The 22,797-nt window shown below is 39.0% G+C and overlaps 1 protein-coding gene across 1 annotated transcript in view; it reads left to right on the top strand.

Moving 5' to 3' along the window:
• The first annotated feature begins 2,456 nt into the window (after positions 1–2,456).
• LOC131988413 (peroxidasin) overlaps positions 2,457–22,797 on the top strand; it is a 68,284-nt gene continuing 47,943 nt past the window's right edge. The window contains exons 1-3 of the mRNA XM_059353520.1: positions 2,457–2,676; positions 17,154–17,225; positions 18,930–19,001. Of these exons, the coding sequence (XP_059209503.1) occupies positions 2,492–2,676; positions 17,154–17,225; positions 18,930–19,001 (329 nt within the window). The 5' untranslated portion in view covers positions 2,457–2,491. The remainder of the gene's footprint in view (positions 2,677–17,153; positions 17,226–18,929; positions 19,002–22,797) is intronic.

Genomic DNA, 22,797 nt, shown 5'->3' with positions numbered 1-22,797 from the left:
CTTACACTGTAAAGCATCGCTGTGAAATCTACAGTTATTTACTGTATTATTCACAGTTTGTCACTGTGTTTGATTTTTACAGTATAGTGCTGTATAATTTACAATAGAAATCGGTCCTGGTGACAAAATCACAGTAGTTAAAACATTACTGTAGAAAAAACACAGTAGGCAGTGTAGTACTGTGAAAAGTAAAGTAGACCACTGTATTTTTCAATTTTTATCATAATATTGATCAGAATCAGTCCTATACAAATGCTGTTTAAATAATTAACTTAAAGTAAAGTTTTTCATACAAAACACAGTATGGAAATCAATTGTAAAACAGTAAATGTATTAATATTATTAATATATAATATTATTTTATTTAGTGTATAGAGTAATTACTTGCAATTACTAGGTATTTCTATAAAAAGTAATGATGAAATTATTATCAAATTAACAGCATTGTTTACTGTACCATATTGCCATATACAGTAGCCTACCATTAAAATCACAATGTTTAACTGTTTTTTATTCTTACAGTAGAAAAAACAGTACTGTAAATAAAAATACAGTAGTTCTTCCGTAAATAAGTAAGTAAGTTACTTGTTAATTGCTGCCAATAAGTTACTGTAAAAATCACAGTCAATTTTTACAGTGTAGGGTTTTTTCAGAGAGTCATTTGGTCTTGCACAGATTTTGCACATTAGTAAAAAAAATTTTTGCATTTTATTGTCTTTTTTGTTTTATTATCGTTACTTTTAGTTATTCTCATTTTACTGTATTTTATCAATCTTTTTGGAACAACCTGGCACAAAAAAATCCTTTGGGATTAATAAAGTTCTATCTTAATTGATCTTGTCTTACAAATATTGTATCTAGTCTCAGGCCTTGGACTGTTATGTGTGTTATTTCTTCATTTACCAGCAGATGTCAGCAAACACAAACAATTGACAAATGAATGCTGTAGATGAAGGTTCTCTCAGCCAGGGCTGGAGAAAGTCCTATTATGTTGTTAAACATTGTGGATGTTTTGTTTTAATGAGCGATATGTTTAAATGTTGAACATTTAGATACATAGTTCCCGCTTTGCAGTTTAAAATAATGTATTAAATATTTTCTGAATGGCAAAAGAGTGAGATAGGCCTTTTAGAACAATCGTTTTCCCAATAGACGAACGCCTAATATGGGCGTATGCAAATAATTGTATTAACCCATTTGTGCCCAAAACTTACATTTTTTATTTCCTTTGGTGGAAATGTTCTCTGTCTGTATATATTTTTAAGTTTGTATATTTGTTTGGGTCTGTATATTTTTTGGAGTTTGTTTATTTTTTAAGTTTGTATATTTTATTAAGTTTGCATATTGTTTTTAGGTCTGGTCTGTATATTTTTTTTTACATTTGTATATTTTCTTAGGTCTGTATTTGTTTTTAAATCTGTGTATTCTTTAAGTTTATATTTTTTAAATGTATATTTTTTTAATTAGTTTTTTTTAAGCTTGTCTATTTTTCTTCAGTCTGTATATATTTTATAATTTGCGCATATTCTTAAGTCTGTATATTTTGCTTTTTTTTATTTATGTATTTATCATTATACATACTAAGTATGTAAATAAAGTTCACCGCTATTCCACGAGGGGAAGCGTAGCAGATTTTGTACCACCTAGAGTTAAGACGAACATGGGTAAAGAGTCCTTTCTTTATGCTGGAACTATTCTTTGGAACAGGTTCCCTGGCCCACTCAAATCAGTCAGAAGCAGTTTTAAACAAAACTTGAAAAAAAAATGGTTTAGACACTAATCTTAGACTGTTGGCAATTTGTATTTGTAATGTATATTTGAAACTGTAATTTAAGTTGTATGTGTCTTATGAATGATGTATGTATGTATGTATGTATGTATGTATGTATGTATGTATGTATGTATATATATATATGTATGCATGCATGCATGTATGTACGTATGATACATGTTTGATGTATGTATGATATGCTGCTACTTGCCCCTGTCTCCTGTCTAATAGGGACCACAATGGAAATAAAGCTTAGGGCTTTATTGTGTCATCCCTGACTACTTTTATTTATTTATATAACGTATGGCACAGATTGCTGTTTCATATTTTTATATCAAGAATGGTCAAATAAAATCAATCATCATACCGGTACGTAAATTGTAAAGGGGATACTTTACTCTGCTAAATAATGGTATTTGGGGGCGCTGTTGTATAGTTGTAATAGTTGTAAATCACCTTGTTGGACACAGGACATATAGTTGAAGACTAGACATTTTCAACTGGTATCATCTAATGACATTAAGTTAAATAATGACAAATCTTCTTCCTCTTTGCTTTTCTTAGGACTTACCTCTGAATGTAACACACTGCCTCTCTCTCTCTCTCTCTCTCTCTCTCTCTCTCTCTCTCTCTCTCTCTCTCTCTCTCTCTCTCTCTCTCTCTCTCAGTGTGTGTGAGGGGCAGCTGGCGGTCTGTGCTCTGCTCGGCTCACTGCTAGCAATGGCGCTGCGGGCTGGCCAGCTCTTTTCTCCGTGTCTACTCGCGGTGGCTTTGTTATTGTTTGCCAGCGGACCACACTTTGTACTCAGTTGTCCTAGTCGCTGTTTATGTTTCCGAACCACCGTGAGATGTATGCATCTAAACCTGGAAACCGTACCAGCAGTTTCTCCTCAGACTACCATTCTGTAAGTAGCTTTTTCCATAAATCTAACGGGAACCAACCCCTAGGGCACACTAGCCGGGAATGCAATGAATGCTTAGAGCCTGTGCATTTTTTTCCCAGGCCTGTGGTGAACTTATATTGGTATTCTTTGCATCAATTAATGACATGTTATAACAAACTTTTTTTTTTTCATTGATTTTGGTTCAAATTCTAACAAAGGCTTGTAGGTCCTGAGGTAGTGCGGAGGTTATTACAATGCCTCCAAAAAAGTTTTCACGAAGTTATGACACCTGCCAGAGAGTTCAGCTGTTGGCAGTAGAGGTTAATGAAGAGGGTTTTAAGGGGTCACACAGCTGGGGAAGTCAGCCCCGAGCAATGTGGAGGGTCAGGCTCTTCAATAAAGGTCCTTGTATGAGAGAGCGTGTATAAGGAACTGCAGAAACATCTCCCTCATGGAGCCAAGCATTGATTATTTGTCATTGAACGCGAACAGTGAGATGACTGTTAAAGATGTGATTAATCACAGTTCCATTCGGTAGCCTTCATTGGTTGTGTTGTCATGTTTTGGGGGAAATGTGTTCTTAATTTCCAAGAAGGATCCTTGTTCAAGGTTTCAGGCTTGACCAATAGGCTTGCTTTTTAACAATGGCTCTTTAAACTACATTGTGATAGAGACAAAATGTGTAGCTGTTTCTAAAGCCTTTCTTCATTGTGCTCGGACGGGTTTTGTTTCACAGGTTAAACTCCATATTTGACTTTCCCTCTGAGATGAAAGAAGGGAAATAATTCTCACTTGACAAGCACTTGTGAATGTGTCCTGGTTGTCAGGAGCACTCTGCCACAGTCGCCCAACTAAACAATTTCCTTTTTGATGTAGTCGACTCGCCACAGTTTCTCAGAACTGCAATGAGGGGAACACAAAGCTCCAGATCTGTCCAATCTACCAAATATGTGCCACCCTTTTGTCTTTAATTGCCCGCCGCAATCTTGTTGTGCATTTCAGTCCATAATGCATGGACCTATAAATAGCTTCATTCAGGGGGACAAAGGGGCAACTCAGCCAGCCTGTACCACAGCAGCATGAATTAGCCCTGTCCTCTTGTCATGTGGGGTCAGCCCACAGCCTCTAAGGGAGCATGGTTGCAGCCCTGCCCAGATATACCCCCAAAAAGGAAAGATGAAAGTCCGCCCTTCAACACAGCAATGAAAGGATTGTTTAGGTCCTCTGTAGGATGTGTCTAAATCTGTTAGAGGGCTGATCACAGCAGGAGAACATGCTGTGGTTTCCCAAAAGCTTTCATGCTAGTGAGCTTTGAAGCCACTTGTCGCTTTCCCCCCTTGCTCGGCTGTCATGTCAGGACATGAATGAAGTTCCTGCCCAGCCTTCCCTTCATTCTGCTGGATAAAATGTTGAGCACATCACTGGCTGGAACACTCCTCTCTACTCCAAAGTTGTGTCTTTGCAGCAATGGCTTATCAAATTAAGCCTCATAACATGGCAGTCAAAGCATGTCTGTACAGAGAAGTTGTATGTAGGGTAGAGTCTAACTGTCTTTCGGTCTTTGGTTGTTGTTTTTTAAGGGATGATTTAGCAGCTTGGGTCCTTAGGGTCAGACCTCTTCCTCTAGATCCTGAGAGCTTTGCAGGATTAAGTAATAGTGGATCAAGATATTTTGCAGTAGAGACTCCTGACCTGGAGCTATGGTATGTGCTGTATAGGTAAAGGCACTGCACTCAAATTGGCAACATGCCATTCTAGGAATTTCACTTATAAGAGATGATCTAGCATAAACTTTGAACATGCACAAATGTAATGTGATGGAAAGGTAAAGCACTTGTAGCCTACACTTTTATTGCACACAAAACATAGTCCTTTTTTGGTATTTTCTAATAGTTAAATGTCCTAATTACCAATTCAATCATTTAGTGTTGTTCATTCTTGTGAGATCCAGATCCAGGGTTTTTTCTAGACCTAACCCAAGCTAGGAGAAGTAGAGGGCACAGATAGATGTTGCTTATCTTTGTTATGTCTGTTGGATTTTCCCTCTTTAGGTTAGAGAAACACTGTGTGACTCACTTTAGATTACAAAAGATTGGGAAACCCCCAAGTGGTATATGTTTGTTTCTATTGAAAACAATCAATCAAAAATGTGTATTCATATACAAAAATATGTATGTTCATGATTAGCAAACACTGTTCAGATATCAAAGGTGCCAAACTGACAGTTGTTTTTGAGTGGTTTCAAACTATGAATGTTAGTGTCTTCAACTTCTTGAAGCTCAAAGCATCTCTTTCTGTTTCCTCTGGGCCATGGCAGTAGAGAAGTCTTGGCTCTGAAGTATTACTGCACATGGGATTTGTGCCAAGAGCTTTTCTACATGACACTTGGACCAAGAAACATGGACGTTTCTTCTTTTTTTTTTCATCAGATTTTTTTCTGGCCTACATTTGTTTTTCAGCTGTTTTCTCTAAGGACTTTCTGTTTGCGGCATGATAGTAAATTGCCTTTCCTCTCTGTAATGGCATTGCTGCATATCTTCCCAGGGATGTAGTGGAGTTGGGGAAATTATTACTTTTACATTAACTCAATTTTTACATTTGTTTTTTCAACAACAAATGTAAAACATTATTTATTAAGCGGTATTAACTTAGCACCTCAAGAAAAAAGTTGTACGTCTTTGTATGGCATGAAGTATCAAAGTTTATAAGTCTAAAATAATCACATTGTGACCATGAAGCTCTACTATACACAAGTGGAAACATGTCAGTCAGTTGTGAATCTGTTAAATGGTGGGTCCAATATTTATTTATGTATATTTGCAGTTTTTATATAATTATTTTGCTTCCCAGTAGTTTTTCTTATGTATTCAAATCCAAACATTAACACTTTGGTTGAACTATGTATGTTTTAGTGTAAAAATGCTACTTATCCAAGTCTATTTACAAACTATGTTCCTGAATGATGTCATCCTTGTCCATTGCTAGTGTGTATTATTGACAGCGGTCAGTACATTTCTTGTTTGGAGAAGCAGAGTACCGGCACAGAAGCTAAGCAATGTTCTGATCCATGATCACAAGTCACACAATAACACAAACAAACCAAAAGCTCAAGGCAGTAGCTGACCATCAACTCCTGAAAGGTAAAATTACTGTTTTTATTAAAGGAGTCAGGTGGCTTTGAAAAGAGTGATGTGTACTGCTGTGGACAGGGGCAAAATAATGGATTTTAGCCAACTAAAAGTTAATTAGTACGGTTATAAGACACTTGGAAAAAAACGAATTATTGCCTTAATCTGACTCTAACTGGACAACTGAAGAGCATGTAAACGTGTTAGTCCGACTAATGTCGGAGTTCTCCAACTCTATTGGAATTGGATTTTCACTGGCATGTATGATAAGACAACGTACATTCACATACTCCACCCCCCCACACCCCGCGCTGGCGTATGACCCCCGGAACAAAAACATTCAAGAAAGCCAGTCGCATTAGCCAATCACATCAGCTGGTCACATTAGCCGCTCGCGTTAGCCGGTCACATTAGCTGTTCAGTAGCGACGGCACAAAGTGTCCAACTGAGGTCAACCGAAAAGGGGGCCATATTAACCTGCTGAAACGACCAATATTGCCACCCACTGTTATGGAAGAGGACACGTTCCCCCTCAGTTATTCAATTTAACAGTTGCATGTAAACTGGGACAAGGACAGAAGTCCGATTAGATGCCAAAATTGATTTTTAAGCATAGCTTGATTAAACTGTGCATGTAAATGCACTGAGTATCAGCTTAAATGTACGCTATAATTAAGAATAATTTGACCCTTTTACCTTCTGTCAGAAAGCCCTTTACAACAGGCAACGAGAGGCCTTTATCTATGCCTTCTTCAAAACCACCAGACTCCATTGACAAAAACAGCAATTTTACCTTGCAAAACATGATTGTTGTTGGTCTAAACATTACCACCAGTAATGTTTGGTTGCGTTATTGTGTACGATTCCGATTCAAACTAGCTTGGTGTCCAAATCTGCATATTCTGTGCCAATAATTTCAAAACTTACAAAGTGGCTTTTGTAGTTCTGTGATTCCTGCAAAGTACTTTTACTACAGTTAATTTCTTCAATACTATGATGAATGATGTTCTTAACACAGCTACTGTTGACAACCATTTTGACGCTGCATACCTCATGGAGGTTTGCAGAAAGTTAACAAGATGCAGTTGTCCAGTGGCTGTGTGTTGGTTGACTAGTCGGTTGAATGGATTTTGATCAGAATCTAGTGTTTGTGGCTGCAGGAAGGCGGGTGAGTTAGTTCAGTGGGGGTTGGTGCCCCAGTGTCACCAGGTTGTAGACGTGATTGCACAGCATAGTTGTGCCTGGGAACGGCTTTGATATGCAGACACATGACTGTGGCAGCCTTCCTTTGAGCTCTGTATGAGTAACTACCTGGTGGTCAGTGGCCAGCCATTGTCTTCCGTCCAAAAGTCTTAATGTCTTTTACCCCCTCACCCTGCTCACGGCCCAAAACAGTGGCCTGGTCTGACTGAGTAACAGTGTTAGTGAGTCAGGGAGGGAAAGTGGAGTTCCATTGTGTGGAATTTGCTGCAGTCAGGCTTTGTGAGGCGCTCAGTCTCTGCAGCATTATGGAATGCAAAGCCAGAAATCCCCAAAGCTTCGCTCATTTGCACAGGGAGATTGGGCCCAAGATAGTTGTTGAAAGGAACTTCACTGACCTCTTCCTGTGCCCATCCAATGCAGGACAGCTAATGAATTTGGCTGGTTCACATTTCTTCAAAATGAGTTGCTGAATGTACATTGAATGAACCTTATTTGAATTGCCAAACAGATGATAGATGGTAATTACATTTTAAAGCTCACTGCACTGCAGAAATCTGTGTTTAGCCACTTTGAGCAGTGCTGCCAGCTGTAGTGTGTGTAGAACATTGACAAAGTGATGTAAGTGCAAGAGACAAGTAAGAAAGTGATAAAATGAAGTCAATTAAACAGCATGACAGTCTGAATGATTAAAAGGCATTTATTTCAACAATCAAATCAATATTCAGCTTACGAGCTAACCTAGATGGGGCAGTGGTTAAGGAAATGCTCCATAAGGTTTTGACAGGTTCTCGCTGTGCGCCAGCAGTCCCTCGACACGAAACAAATCCTTGTCATTTTTATACAGGATGTGCTTTGCAGCGAACCGTTGCAGCCATGTTTGGAGATCCTAGTCCACTGTTCCTCCAACCAAGCGAGGAGCCGGCCATGTTCTTGTTTCACTAAGAATGACTCACACATGCCCGACAGTCTTTGGCAAGCCCACTTGGGCATGTGTCACAGGGCCAAATGACTCCCCTGGCTAGAGAGGGAGCGAATAAGAGGAGAGGTCCACACATGGAAGTCAGATGCTGGTTGAACTGGGCAGCGGCCAGTTTCACTCGTCCTGGCTCAGACAAGAATTTCAGAGGAACGTCTTCTGAAATTTTCTTCGCTGCTATAGTCCCACAAAGCGGTTCAAACATATGGTAAATGGCATGGCTACAGTTCTGCACACCAGAGGCAGTGCCAGCTATTGTTTGTTGAGATTATTATTGATTATTCAGCAAGTGCACTCTGGCTTGCACATCACTTACTTTGACAACTTAGACAGCACAAACAAGCAGTGTATCTTCATCGAATGAATCCTAAACTGTGCACACATTAAACGTTGCACGTCTGTCGGTTCTGCCTGATGCTTTTTGATGTTGAGCTGAGCGATGTTCATCATTTACACTATTTTGTGAAGGTTTTGCCAGAAAGTTTTGTTGAAAGTTGGTCTTCCAGCTCACCTGTTCACTGTGGTACACCAGTATCTGCTCTTGGAGGTGCAACTGGTCACAGGTTTATTGGTTTCTGTTGGTTTTCTATCAGCTGTCTCATCATATGTTCAAATCTCTTGTGCAAAGAAGAGAATTCATGTAGAGAAATGAGTGAATAATTACATATACGAGGCAGGCAATATCGTGGCAGGGCCACACAAAACTTTGGCTCTTCCTTTTTTGTCTAGAGCATTATTAACGTCTTTCTTCAGTCTTTCAGTGTGCATAAATATCAAAATACACCATTTTAGAACAGGCAAAAATAGCACATTTATTCTGCATGAGAAACACTGCAGGATATGTGCTCCAAACTGCCTGGGGTTAGTATATAGAGGGTGCGTCTGTGGGTATCTGTAGAACCTATTTTCATCCAGAGATGGAGCAGTAAAACTCTAAAAGACAGTGTGTTGGCCGTGTCGTCAGATTGCTATCAGGTTAAACAATTTTAGAGGCTTTAAAATACCGCCAAGAATAAGATCATGGTAGTGAATCATTTAAATGTGTGTGTCAAACCTCTAAGGTGCCTGGCTTCGGGGGCACATGGTTGGTTGTCAGCATTACTTTTGTCCAAGCAAAGACAGATTTACTTCAGGGAATCACTTATTTATTTGACAGCAGATCGTTGTAAGGGTTACCAATGGATTGTGGCTAGGACAACAATTCTCCTTAAAGTCCAAAAAGTGCTACAGGGGGATTAAATGCAGGCCCCCAACACGGACACTTTTGCCAGTACTTTTCTTTCTATGTAGGCTCTGATTTCCGAGGCTTTATTGAGCGCAGTCTACAGTGCACAATCTTTGCATTGTGAACTGTAAAATATAAGTGATCGTAGTAAATGTGTCAACCCTCCGAGACTACATCCATATTAAGCTGGTTACATTTGTGAAGAAATCTTTTCCTCTCCTTTTCAGCCCTCTGTACAGACTATTTCAGCATTTTCTCCTCCCACAACAGAGCTTTTCTAAAACAGCCTCCAGTGTGTGTAAATATCTAAATGCCAGTGCAGTGTTTCAGTGTGTACAGGGACCTCTGAGCTCTTCCAAAGTGATGACATAAGCCAGCCAGCCAGCCAGCTAAGTCAGAAGACAACCTTTAGCCACCTCTAACTTTCTCAGTGATTGATCATTTGAAATGTCAGCATAGCTATAAACACAGGAACAGCTGCTATTAACCTGGATTTCTGTTGATTTTTTGAAAATATTTTTCATCCAGCAGCATGGGAATGGCTGCCGGTTTACGTGTTTATGGGCTGTTTCATACTCATTTAACTGTCTAGCAATACAAACAAAAAATATTAAAATGACAACAAATAGGCTTTGGCAGATGGTTGATAATCGATGATGGTTTGAATCAATTGGCAATGCCTATCTAGATTTCAACACTTTGACTATTTTTGTTGCCAGAGAAACACTGCCATGCTGAATTTTAAAGTGTGCATACACCTGTTTTCAACTAAGGAAGTTCGAAGACGGTGCCGAATCTTGAAACAGTTCTTGGCGTTTCGTCAGCCAAAGAAAAAGAATACTGGTTCCAGAGCAGCACCAACTCTTTCCTGGTTTCAAACGGCAAACCACTTCCGTCAGGGGCTGGGGGCGGGATTATCACGATCAACAAGACCAACTAAAATGTGTATTTTATTTTATTTATTTAACTGCAATGTGATCGATACCAGGTAATCTTTTAGGCAGCTAGTTTGACCTAGCGTTAGCTTATGAAAAAGGCTTACATTAACTTCTTGCTTTCAGTGTTAATAAGAACATAATCGCTGTCTATAGTGATCAAGATAAGCAGGGCAAATGTGTTGTACCAGTCATGTTTGGATGCCAATGTAGGCTGTCAAAGCCAGGAGCAGGAGCCAGAATTTCCTTTGGGATTAATAAAGTTCTATTTTATCTTATCTTAACATTTGTAGAGAGACGATGTAGTCAGCCATTGTTGTTATTATGCTTGAAGTTGGTGCTAGCGTTTCTGGGAAAGCAGAGACGTATACAGACCTATACAGTGATGCTTAGGGGGGACGGTGGGACGATGGAGTTTTGCACACAATATTTATTTATTTATTTATTTATTTATTCATTCATTTATTTATTTATTTTTCTCAGGCTAAATGTATATTGTAATTGTTTGTCATTTTATTCTATTTTGTAGATGGGGTAATTGTATATTGGATTTTTATAGTATTGTGATTTTGTATGTAGTTGTAAGGAGTTGAAAATTAGCTGAAGCTATATCTCTATATGCAGCACACGCATGTCCTGTATCTAAACTGCATTGTCCCTATCAAATAAAATAAATTAAAATTAAATCAAACTTTAATGAATACAGTATAGATGACCACAGAGAGCAGGAGAGGACAGATGTAAGCAGCCGTGACATTGGCCCTGTAACAGGCTGTGAGGCAGCAAAAAGAAAAAGACTACTTTCTGTCCTCTTTAAGTTTTTAAATGTGGATATAGCTGTTGTCACTAAATTGCATTCATGTTGATTTTGTCAGACGATGTCCCGGCCATGAAATAATGATTTACTCAGCTGGGCTGTCTGTCCCACTCCTCACCAGATGTTGGCTGCAATGTTGCTTTTTTATTGTTTGCCAAGTTAAAAGAAGACAGAGAAGAAGAGATTTAGATGCAAATCCTCTTCACACGAATATGCCATTTCAAAGTTTAGCTAGCTTAATGTGGACGTAGTCTGAGTAGAGTTGATGGCATGTTGAATGTGTTCAGTAACACGCTCATCAATCAGGACACTAATTCTCTTTTGTGGAGCTGGAGTTACTCTGTCCCTAAATCACCTCAGTGCACTCACTGGACCTACAGTTCTGTCTCAGACACAGTGTGCCCAAAACACTGCAGGCATATTGTCAGCATTGTCTCGTCTAAATAGGTCATTCTAATTATCTTTTGAGAAATGTAAGGCTTGAGTTCAGTTTATGCCAAAAAGCTGCAGTGCAAACAAAGGAAGTTAATGAAAAAATTATGCATTCAGTCTCTTGAAAACTACAGTACTCCCTCTAGGAGTATATCTTCGTTTTTATTTAAACATAATTTTCTCTTTTGTTTCTTTTCTTATCAACGTGGCATGTTAAATCACGTACCTGCCATCCTGTGTGGGTAAATTACATATTATATAATTATAATTTATCCTGCCGTCACTGTATTAATGCTATTACTGTCACATTCCCATGGCGCCTTCATTACTGAGTCAGGGAAGCTGTTTTACTTTTCTGGCCTTTTGTTTAGGCAATAGCCAGAATAGTCTGTCAGCCCCTCGGCGGGGTATTAGCCTTTCTGTTTTATAGTTCACTGTGGCGCAGTGCCATCAAAACACATTAATGGGAGTTAACAGACTCATTTGACAAGTCCCGGAACAAATATCATAAAATGTGCAGCAATCTGTTGTTTATTTTTTGACAACTTCCCAGCAGTCTCTGGTCACTCAATGAACTATTTCCTGAAGAATGTCCCTAAAAACGCCTTGTTTACTAAATGTCCTCTACACACCACTGCTTTTCTCTTGTTCCTTGACATCACAAAGCAGCTTTATACCATCTTGTTCCTCAGACAAGTGAAAATCAAGTTAAATCATATTTCCTGTTTAGTTGTAGTGGAACAATAGTGGTTTTTGGCTTTAATGCTCGCAACAGGAGCCTTTATATCAGTGTAGATCTTGTGATTAGTATCATAAAAAACGACCTCACTCTATCTCAAGCATGAGATACATCAGTGTTGATGTCATCAGCCCCAATACCTCCAGGTCACTCTAGTCAACTGAGCTTCTTCTTTCTTTCCATCGACAGTTAATGCTGTAAACACGCCCTGCTGCCACAGATAACACTTGACCTTATTTAGCCTTATACACAAAGAAACAGTCATCTTCCAAACAGAGCCAAAATAACAGCCTTGCAGCATGAAAAATGGTTCTGTTAATAAACGTACATTGATCCACAGCAAAGGGATCAATCATCATGGAGTGCAGATATCTGCTCTTGAGAATCCCCTGCATAACAAAACTCTCCTTGAGCTGAACTTGTAAGCTTCTTGTCATGATTTCAGACTTTTTACACACTGGTATCATAATGAAGTTAGGTCTGCACCCTTTTGATCCATTTATAGAAATTAAATTTCCAGCAAAATCAGTTTATTTTGATGCATACCGATGTGTTAGTGCTGTACTGGCAGATAAGTTCCCGGAGAAGATGATGAAATTCATGGGACTGTGTGCACCTCGGGATCCAGATATGACCACGCTTGATTTTCAGACGTATATGGGACTTTCACAGCAGCTACAGAGCAGAAGTTGTGGTCATTTCGGCCACAGTGCTATTTATAAATCTAGATTGTTTCGGTGGGAGTTTTTGTGTGTTCAAGATACTGGATGTAAAGATGTCTGCCTTCTCTCAAATATAATATATCACTTTGCTTGTGATGTTAAAAGTGGCAAAAATACATTTGAAAAAGTCAACAGCAATGTCAACGGTTTTTTGGGGAATTTGAGCACCAAAAACAGAGTGCAGAATAGTTCCATATTTTCGTGACAAAGCAGGCATCTCTCCAGCCATATCTCCAATGATCTAGACTGTTAATTAGCACTACAGGTAAGATTTCGGGATGAACTGTCCCTTTAAGAGGATTGGCATATACATGGCAACAATATGAGTTAAACTTGCTGTACTTTCAATACTGTTTGGGCCATTTAAGCTTTGAATGAAATCTGTGAAACAAGCATGACCCTTTATTTTTCTTCAGTTTTTCCTCAGCAGAAATCAGAAACATTGTATGCACCTGAGATGGGTGCTGCTTGAAACAGCACGTAGCCCTGCTCCCCTCCTCCTCCTCCTCCTTCAACTCTCAGAGCTGCAGGCAGTAAGACAGGACAGCCCCTGCCTCAGCATGTCGGGGCAGTGCACTCTGCACCCTGGGCCTGTTGCCTAGAGAGAGGTGTTTTCCTAAGGGTGCTGTACCTCCTCAGTGATTCCTGTTCTTTCCATGAAAGACCCTCAGCCCTCTTTCCACTGAAAAAGCTTTCTGACAGTTCATGTTCTTAGCGCTCCCAAAGCATCAAACCTGTTGATTCTGAGCATTCTTCAATCAACAGGTTGAAACTTGAAACTTTCTGTTTGCAAGGTTTGATGATTTGGTCAAAGATGTTGATAAAAGTTCATTTTGAAGTCCTGTGTTGAAGGTAGATGAAACTCCTTGAGTGAATTGTTGCACTAGCTCTCAGTCTATATGAAAGGAAGTCAGCATATGAAAAAGTTGGACTCACTCTGATTGAATCCATATGTGAAGGCTTTTACAGAGCCAATGACCTATAAACGTTTCACCTGCTATGAAATCGGTTGATTTGGCCATCATTTTCACAGAAATACAGGGAATCAGAAAACTCAGGAATGTATAATTATATAATAAAATTTTATGGTGCTTTGTTGGTTACGCAAAAAGGGAAATAGACAAGATAAATGCTAAGCTTATGCATAAGTACAGCATGCTAATTCAGTCTATAAACTTGGGATAGATTTTATCGCAAGAAAGTTATAATAAAGCTGTTTTTCTTTTAAGCTAATAAAAAAGAAGATTGATCTCAAGATTTGCATCACCCCAACATCTTGATAGTTTCACATAATCATTGGAGTGCATTATGCCTGGTTGACCCAGTCTCAGAGTATTTAGTTCGTAAGGTCATTGGCTAACAAGAATGCTGGTAGACAGTCCAAGCTCTTACTGGGGGAGTCGGGCTGATGTAGTTCTCCCTTTCCGCAGTACAGTGATAAATCTGCTCTGTGGTCCCACCCAAATTCTCTCTTTATCTCTTTGGCTAGGAGTGTTTTCAATGGACACTTCTTGGGATGCTATACAGGTCAAAAAATGCACAACTGTCTACTGTGGTTGTAAAGGACACCATAAATTGCAAGAATTATTGTAAAAAACATTTTTTTTAAAAGGGACATTCAACTGACCCTAGTCTTCCCCCTTGAATGCTGACTGACCAATCATTAGCCAGCTCTGATCAGTGTCTGACAACTATCTACCTCTGCTCCTTAGGCTCTAATAGCCTGGGTGTACCCAGACTGCCTTGCGCGCTCAAATTTAATTTCGAACTGCGGCGGAGTCTGGAAACTTGAGGGAGATCTTAGCCCTGTTTTAGGGATCCAATCACAGAGCGGGGAGGGACGGCAAGACGATGACGCGTACTACTCGGCACTTGGAAGCTTGTAGTTTTCCGGATCCAACATGTCTGCAGCAGACGCGAAACTCTCTTTAGCTGTAGATGGTGTTTTAAATAGTTTAGAGCGAAAGTTGAAAGGCGAAAGGTCTCTCGGCGGCTCCGCTGAGATCACCGGCGTTATGGTAGCGGGGCTACGTGGTAGCGGGGCTATTAGCCGTTAGCGTCTATTAGCTATTAGCCGCTAACGGCGCTAATAGCCGCTAGCGACGCTAATAGCTAATAGCCGCTAACGGTTAATAGCCCCGCTACCGCGGACAGCGGAGCCGCCGAGAGGCCCGCAGCAGCTTGATTATTGCCCATAAAATCAGTGGATGTGTGTGGCTGAATGACATGAGGGGGAATAAAGCGTGAAAATAAATAATCTTGCAGAAAGCGAGAACTGGAGAAGCAAAGCAGCAAGCAACACTCTCTCACAGACACACAACAATCATCCATTTCTGTTGCTCTACTACGTCATCTGGTATAACTGATCTGATTGGCTAAGAGCTACCTACAGACGCTTTTGATAGACATTCTAAGCGTCCAATAAACGGCTCTGGAGGATCGTAAACCACACCTCCTCTACGGAAAAATACATTGCTCGTTGCCAGACTAGCCCTCATTTCATTCTCTCATTAGTCTGGTGTTAGCCAGACTAAGGCTCTAATGCAATCCATTCAGATTTTCTTCATTTTCAGTCTGTTTTTTTATTTATTTCAAGCTCATTATGGTTACTGCACATTGCTCATGAGCTGGTATGCGAACTTACGCTAGCAACTGAAGGTATACTCAATAGGGTGCATCGGTCCTGGGGTTGTGGAATTCTGGGATTTTTTAAAGAAACTTTCGGTGGGAATTAATGGGAAATTATGGGATTAATGGGAATTAACAGGGAATTTACTAAATTGAAGGTTTGCCCTTAACAGGAAACTTAAATATAGTTGAGGAAGATATATTTTAGTATAATCTTGACTAAAACAACAGAACTAACAGAAATTCCCATTTTCCAAAATTCCCCAGCTTAACTTCCCATGGAAAGTTTCTGGAAATTTACCAGGAATCTAATGTAAATTTTCCATTCCTTTGCAACCCTAATCGGTACATTGGGTATATTTTTTTTCAACCTGAATCTATAAGGTTATTGTCTGCCGGCTGTTCTCATAGACCTCCATGCTGCTGATTTGGCCTCTGCCAGGCTACAGCAGCACACAGCTTCAGGCAGCAGTGTCAGACCACTAAGATCACTGACAGGAAGATAATCACATCCAAAACATGAGATTCACTCTCAGTGGTTTCTATGACATGACACAAACAGCAGCAGTGCACTTTCCGTCCTGGAGGAGCGACTTTCTGTCAATTTTTCATTAGAGGGAGGACGTCTGTTTTGTAGGCTGTTCTTTTGGCGTGAGTGAAATATGTATTTCTACTATATGCAGTCCATTTAATGCCTATAAATGGGTACTGTAGACAGAGGGAAAAAAGATCCATGAGTATTGATTGATGCATACTGTAAATCTGTAGTGTCCTCATTAAAAAGAAATATTTTGCCTTTATTTTACCTCCACGTATAACATAGCTAAACATTTTATAAAGATGAAAACCCTGTATGTGCTTTTTTCACACCACATTTTCCCCCAAAAGAGGATAAAGCCGTTTTGACTGGTTTGGTTTGAAATGACAAAAGAAGGGCTGAACCCTGGTTACTGGTGTCAAAGAGTTATTAGTCATGGAAGATGAGAACAGTGCAGGTTTTTCTTTTGTATCAAGCAGCAAAACAATTGTAGCAGGACGCTTACTTGACATTGTATGATGCTGAATTTGGAGAGCTGGCTGATACAGTGTTTCTAAATGTCCTCACTCTCTAAATGCCTGTTTCCATTTACAGAATTTATCTTGTAAAAATACATTTAGCAAAAGGCTTAGATGAAGATCAGATGACTTAGAGCCTAAGTTCCACAAACATAACATCACTGTTCAGATGAGATGCTTCAGTTTCACATAACTTCTGTCATTCTGTGGCTGGTGAAGCCTCATGGGGCTGGAGAATGATTTCACCTTCACGGGGCTATTTGCAGTATTAGGGTCTTTAGCCTGTCACTTCCATGGCACGCTAAGTCAGTCTTTGTAAGTGATTAGTGCCATGTCAAACTATATTGTAACCATTACACAGCTTCTTTAAATTACAAAGTTAAAGGAGAAGGCTGCGACTAGCCTTGTGATTGTTATCTTTGGGGCAAATGTTATATAAATCTGGCCTCATGATTAGAGCTTGACAAAGACATTCTTGTGAAATGAGTAATGTGTCCAATTATCCTTTAGGATTATTACGTGAAGGCTCTGCTCTGAGTTCATGCAGATGTATATAGCCTCTTCCATGCATAACTATTGAATTTATGTACAACTTTCTACTTTCCTTAACATAAATGTGTTTCATTCTGTTCTGCAGAGACCTGAGGTTCAACAAAATCAAGGATTTACAACCAGGTTCCTTCACACGGTTAAAGAACCTCAACACACTGTAAGTCTAGATACATGATTGTGAACTTTTGTAGACTATTAGCCTTTTTTTCCTATGACAGTGTGTCCTAACTAATATTTTATAGTGATCTCATCCTGTTGGGAAGAAACTTCAATGACTGGAAATTAATCTAGCCCATTTCCTTAGAACAGCACTCTGCAGAATGATTGTCACTTCCCTAGAAAGTCCTGTTTGTGTTACACACACAAGCAAATTCTTGCTCTGTTCTGCTGCGGTTTCACACATGTAGGTCAGCTCGTAATCTATGAGGCATTTATTTTTCCACTTCCCACAGAGCTATTTATCATATGTCCAGCCTGCTAGATGGTGCATTGCTAAGCTAATAAAGCAGAAATGTTCCACTTTTTTTTTTTATAATGGGCAACATATTAGTGTGTGCATGCTTATGTCAGTATCATCAGAATAAATCAAACACGCCTCGCCCTATTTAAATATTTGCAAAGAGATTCGAGATTCCTTTGCATCCAAGAAAGAAATATGCACAAAAACACTTTAAATAAAGATGTGTAGATCCATTTCTATATCCACAGCTATTAAACATGAGAATATGTGCAAGGCATGGACATAGTGGTTTAGATTTAGTTTCAAAGTGAAGAAAAGTCCCTTAAGGCAAGAGAAAAGCCCAGCTTTTCCTATCAGCCAGCCAGTCATGCACATTGTTGAGAGCTTTATATCCTGAACAGCTCTTCATGGTTCCAGCTTGCAGGTCCACAGACTGAACAATAACACATCATAAAGTCTGTCGGTCTTTGAAGTACATTGACATGTCCAGTATTACAGACAGAAGTATGTCAGTAATGTCTGGGTGTACATGTAAAATCAGTTTGTTACACAAAAAATGCATCTTATAACGTTTTGTTCTTGTTATGCTCACAGAGAGAGCAAACTAACAGTGGTGGAAGAAGTATTCAGATCCTTTACTTCAGTAAAAGTACTAATGCCACACTGTGAAATTACTCCAACACAAGTAAAAGTCCTGCATTCAAAACTTAAAGTAAAAGTACGAAAGTATCAGCATCAAAATGTACTTAGTATCAAGTAAAAGTACTCTTTATGCAGAATAAACCCACTCAGATTGTTTTATATATTATAAATATATGATTGCTTTATTTGTATTGATGCATTTATGTAAGCAGTATTTTGTAAAGATAGGGCTTATTTTAACTACTTAATATATTGTTATGAGGTTTAATTAAAAAGAAATGTCTTTAAAATCACCTCGTTGATACTTAGTCATGTTAAATTCGCCCTGAAAAGTAACTAAAGCTGGCAGCTAAATGTAGTGGAGTAAAAAGTACAATATTTGCCTCAAACTGTAGTGGAGTCGAAGTACATAAAATGGAAAAGTAAAGTATAAGAACCTCAAAATTGTACTTAAGTACAGTACTTGAGTAAATGTACTTGGTTACATTCCACCACTGCAAACTAGTGATCACAAACTGATTTAAAAAATTAAAATTTTAAATCTCAGCACCCGTGATTTCAAACTGTAGCACAAAGTGGAGTTGTGTGAGCGAGCGGACTGGATGACCTGAAGTTCTTCTCCATATTTTTTTGCTGTGCCAGAGGTCAGCTGAGGCAAACAAATATAAATTACATTATGCTGCATCTTGTTTGGAAAGAGACACACATACTTTACTAAGAATGAACCCACAAAATAACAGCTATTTCTTTCCCTCACAGCCTCCTAAACAACAATCATATACGAAGAATCCCCAGGGGGGCATTTGAAGACCTGGAAAACCTCAAATATCTGTAAGTTGCCTTCATGTCAGTTATATTTTGCTTTTGACAATGTGGCAGTGTTTTTTTTTCTGTCAAGCTTTTATGCAAAAGGTCACATTTAAGGGAGTCTTTGTTCAATCAACAGGAGAGACGAAGCAAGGTCGAACACGCTTTTGTTGCAAAATTGACTTATTGACTGTAAATGTGGAAGACAGATGACAGAGAGACTGCTCCGTCAGTGAAAAAGTATCAGCACAGTGTACGGAAAATGCATCAATGAGAAGTCTCCCTTTTGTCTGATCCTCTGTACTTATGTGTCTGGAAGTCTTGACCTGCAGGCAGAGTTGAGAACAGATTTCGAAGGCGTGTGTAGCCTCAAGGTTTCTGTGGGATTGCTAGTTTGCTCCCTTTGTTAGTCACTTACATTATCATCCCACTGGCCTCAGTTGTGCTCACAGTCAGACATGGTCTGTTTCCCTCTGCAGACCTCAGAGGACCCGTGTACAGACTCCTCACAGTGGGACTCGAGCCCAACTGATACAGGAGTTTTTGAGGCCGATACTAATGCCGATTTCAGAGGGGGAAAATTCACAGATTACAGATATGGTGGCTGATAAAGTGAATTTCTATAGACCTTTTCTGTGTGAATTGTGCACAGATATGATGTTGCAAAGATACTCGGAAAGCTGCTTTCTTTCTTTTTAATTACTTTATTTAAAATATTTCATATTGAACTTACAATTTATTACTTTGTCAACCAATTCTAGAAGTGAAAACTCAGGAAAAAAAAGAATATGAAACATCAGTACTCTATGTTTTCTGTCAGTCATTTGTGGGTCGTTTTAATAAAGAATATCAAAAAATAAAATAAATAACTGACACCATTTCTAAACCACGGCAAGCATTGCTTTCTGCATTATATATTGTGATAAATACATTGCATTCATAAAGTATTCCTTCACTAGTCCTTCACTTTTTTCACATTTTTTCATGTTTCAGCCCAATGCTAAAATCATTTAAATATTTATTTATATTAATATATATTTCCCTTCATCAATATAAACTCAATACACCATAATGATAGCCTGGGTATACCCATGCTGCCTTGCGCGCTCAATTTAATTTCGAACTGCAACACAGTCTGGTAACGAAGACCGTTTCTTAGCCCTGTTTTAGGGATCCAATCACAGAACAGGGAGGGACAGGAAGACGATGGAAGCTTGTAGTTTCTAAGTTTTCTTACAGATCCAACATGGCTGCAGCAGACGCAGAACTCTCTTTCGATCTAGCTGTAGACGGCGTTTTAAATAGGTTAGAGCGAAAGTTGATTTTAAAAGAAGAACAACGTTTGACTTTACACTCCTTTATCACCACCAAAAAGGATGTTTTAGCCTTGCTTCCGACAGGATTTGGCAAAAGCCTAATCTACCAACTAGCCCCGCTACCGCTCGCTACCGTAAAGCCGGTGATCTTGCTACGAGCCGGGGGACAGCGGAGCCGCCGAGAGACCCGCAGCAGCTCATCTATTGTCCATAAAAACAGTGGATGTGTGTGGCTGAATGACATGAGGGGGAATAAGGTTTAAAAATAAATAATCTTGCAGAAAGCGAGAACTGGAAAGCAAAGCAGCAAGCAACACTCTCTCACAGACACACACACACACACACACCAACACTGCCGGTAGACTGTGAGCAGCCAGAGCCAGAACATGCTGCAGAAAAACGTTACAGACGCAGAATTTAGCATTTTAGTTTCAAAGTAGAGATGGGCTAGTCTGGCTATGTAAACGTCAATTTTCTGTCGCTCTACACACGCATCTGGTATAACTGATACGATTGGCTAAGAGCTACCTAGCACAGACGCTTTTGATAGACATTCGTAGCGCCTAATAAACGGCTCTGGAGGATCGTAATCCACGCCTCCTTGTGGAGGATGAATGGCTGGTTTCCAGACTAATCTCATTTGTGATTAGTCTGGTGTTAGCCAGGCTACCATAATGATAAATCGTAAACCGAATTTTAGATTATTTATTAATTTCTTTTAAAAAAGGAAAAAGTGCACTGTGTATGAAACTTAATGTCTGCACATTTTGGACAACATATACATCGATACCTGTAGATACCAATAAGTCTTTGATATCAGCCCATAATATCAATCAACCAATATATTGATCAGTCTATACTGCCCTACAAAGCCTAACTGCAGGAACTACGCAAAGGGTAAAACTGAGGAAAACTGCTTTTAAGTTTTTTAACGTGTTTAACTGGCCAACCAAATAGGTTATAGGTAGGTAAGTTATATGACACTTATTTCTACATGAATTGATGATGTAATTTTTATGCTCAAAAATCATGATGATTTCTTTGACCTTTGACCTCAAAAATGTACTGCACTCTGGTTTTGCTAGAAAATGTCTGTATTTTAGACTTAATATGATAAAATAATGTTATATTTTAGTCTTAATATAATTTTTTCACACTTTTTTACTTAATCACTATCTAGATTATAATTTCCCTATCAAATAAACCTAATAATAATTATAATATAATAATAATTTCTATTAATCTTGTCTTCTCTATTCAACACAATGAAGAAATACAAGTGTGAGTGAATTTATTGCAGTCTGCTATGCTTTTGAGCTGGATTTTGTAGTTACTGCAATTTTTCATATCATTATTTCTCTGAAATAAAACAAAATTGAAGTCTTAAACTTTGTCAGAAGATAAAACAGACATCAAGGAGTGTATTTTTAGTTATAACTCAATTTTGACCAAAAATGAAGTTACTGCAGTTAGGCTTTGTAGGGCAGTATAGTTGGGACAAAACCTGGACATGGTGAATTGGATATTCATTGTGCTATATGATTTTTCGTGTGTGTGTGGGATGTTTTGTAAGTTTTCAGACTGCAGATGACTCTTATGTTCTATATTTTCTCTGATTAGGTGAAGCGAGTTGTTGCATGACTGTATAAAGTCAAATATTCATATTATATTAGCAGGAACTACTCATAAAGGCCCGTGTGTTTGGGGTGAAAAAGTAGCATGACATACTGTTACATCACTGCCTGGCTAATAACTATGACAAGCACTTGAGATAAGATCATATGTATCATATATCAGAGAGGGGAGAGAGGGTGAGCTGAAGGGATGTAGGGGCTTTTCTTTTCTCTCTCTCTTGAGCTTACTGGCACACAAACATTCCCAGCACATTTCCTCACTCTTTGTGTTGTAATTAAATCCTTCAGCTATTTAGTAAGTATTTTAATTACAGTGCCCCTCTCCCTTTAAAAGCAGTGTTGGTCTAAAGCGTGCACCACTGCCCAGCCTTTGTGATTAGGGTAAGGTACCCTTGGGGCTAGATTGTATCTCCCATCTCACCTCTTCACTTCCTTTGGACCCCAGTAAAGTCCACTCCCTGTCATCTTTCATGTCCTCTAAACCTAAGCCGGCTGCTGTCTATACAGCGCCCCCCCCTCTCTCCCACGACCACCTCCATAAACAAGTCAAGCAGAGGTCACCGCGCCTCTTTGTGGGAAATCTTCACTGTTTATTTGATCTTTTTCTAATTATTCCCTTACATCCCATTCATCTGTAATTGTCCATCAGTGTATTTATTATAGGAACACAGATTTGCACATAAGTACATACTGTATCTTTTCTTAGTCTGTATGTGTAGTTTTCTGTGTGTACTTTTAACAGTAAATATTTGCTAGTTGAAGGCTGTTAACCCTCTGAACCACGAGCAGTTTCCGGGTGTTTTTTTTTTTTTTTTTGCTCCCGTCACATTTTACTCACTGTGGCGTCGTTTTTCACTGGGAGATTAAATC

Source organism: Centropristis striata, chromosome 16 (genome assembly GCF_030273125.1).
Source record: "Centropristis striata isolate RG_2023a ecotype Rhode Island chromosome 16, C.striata_1.0, whole genome shotgun sequence".
Lineage (NCBI taxonomy): Eukaryota > Metazoa > Chordata > Actinopteri > Perciformes > Serranidae > Centropristis > Centropristis striata.
The sequence above is the reverse complement of the archived record's forward strand: the minus strand, read 5'-3'. Positions and strand labels throughout refer to the sequence as shown.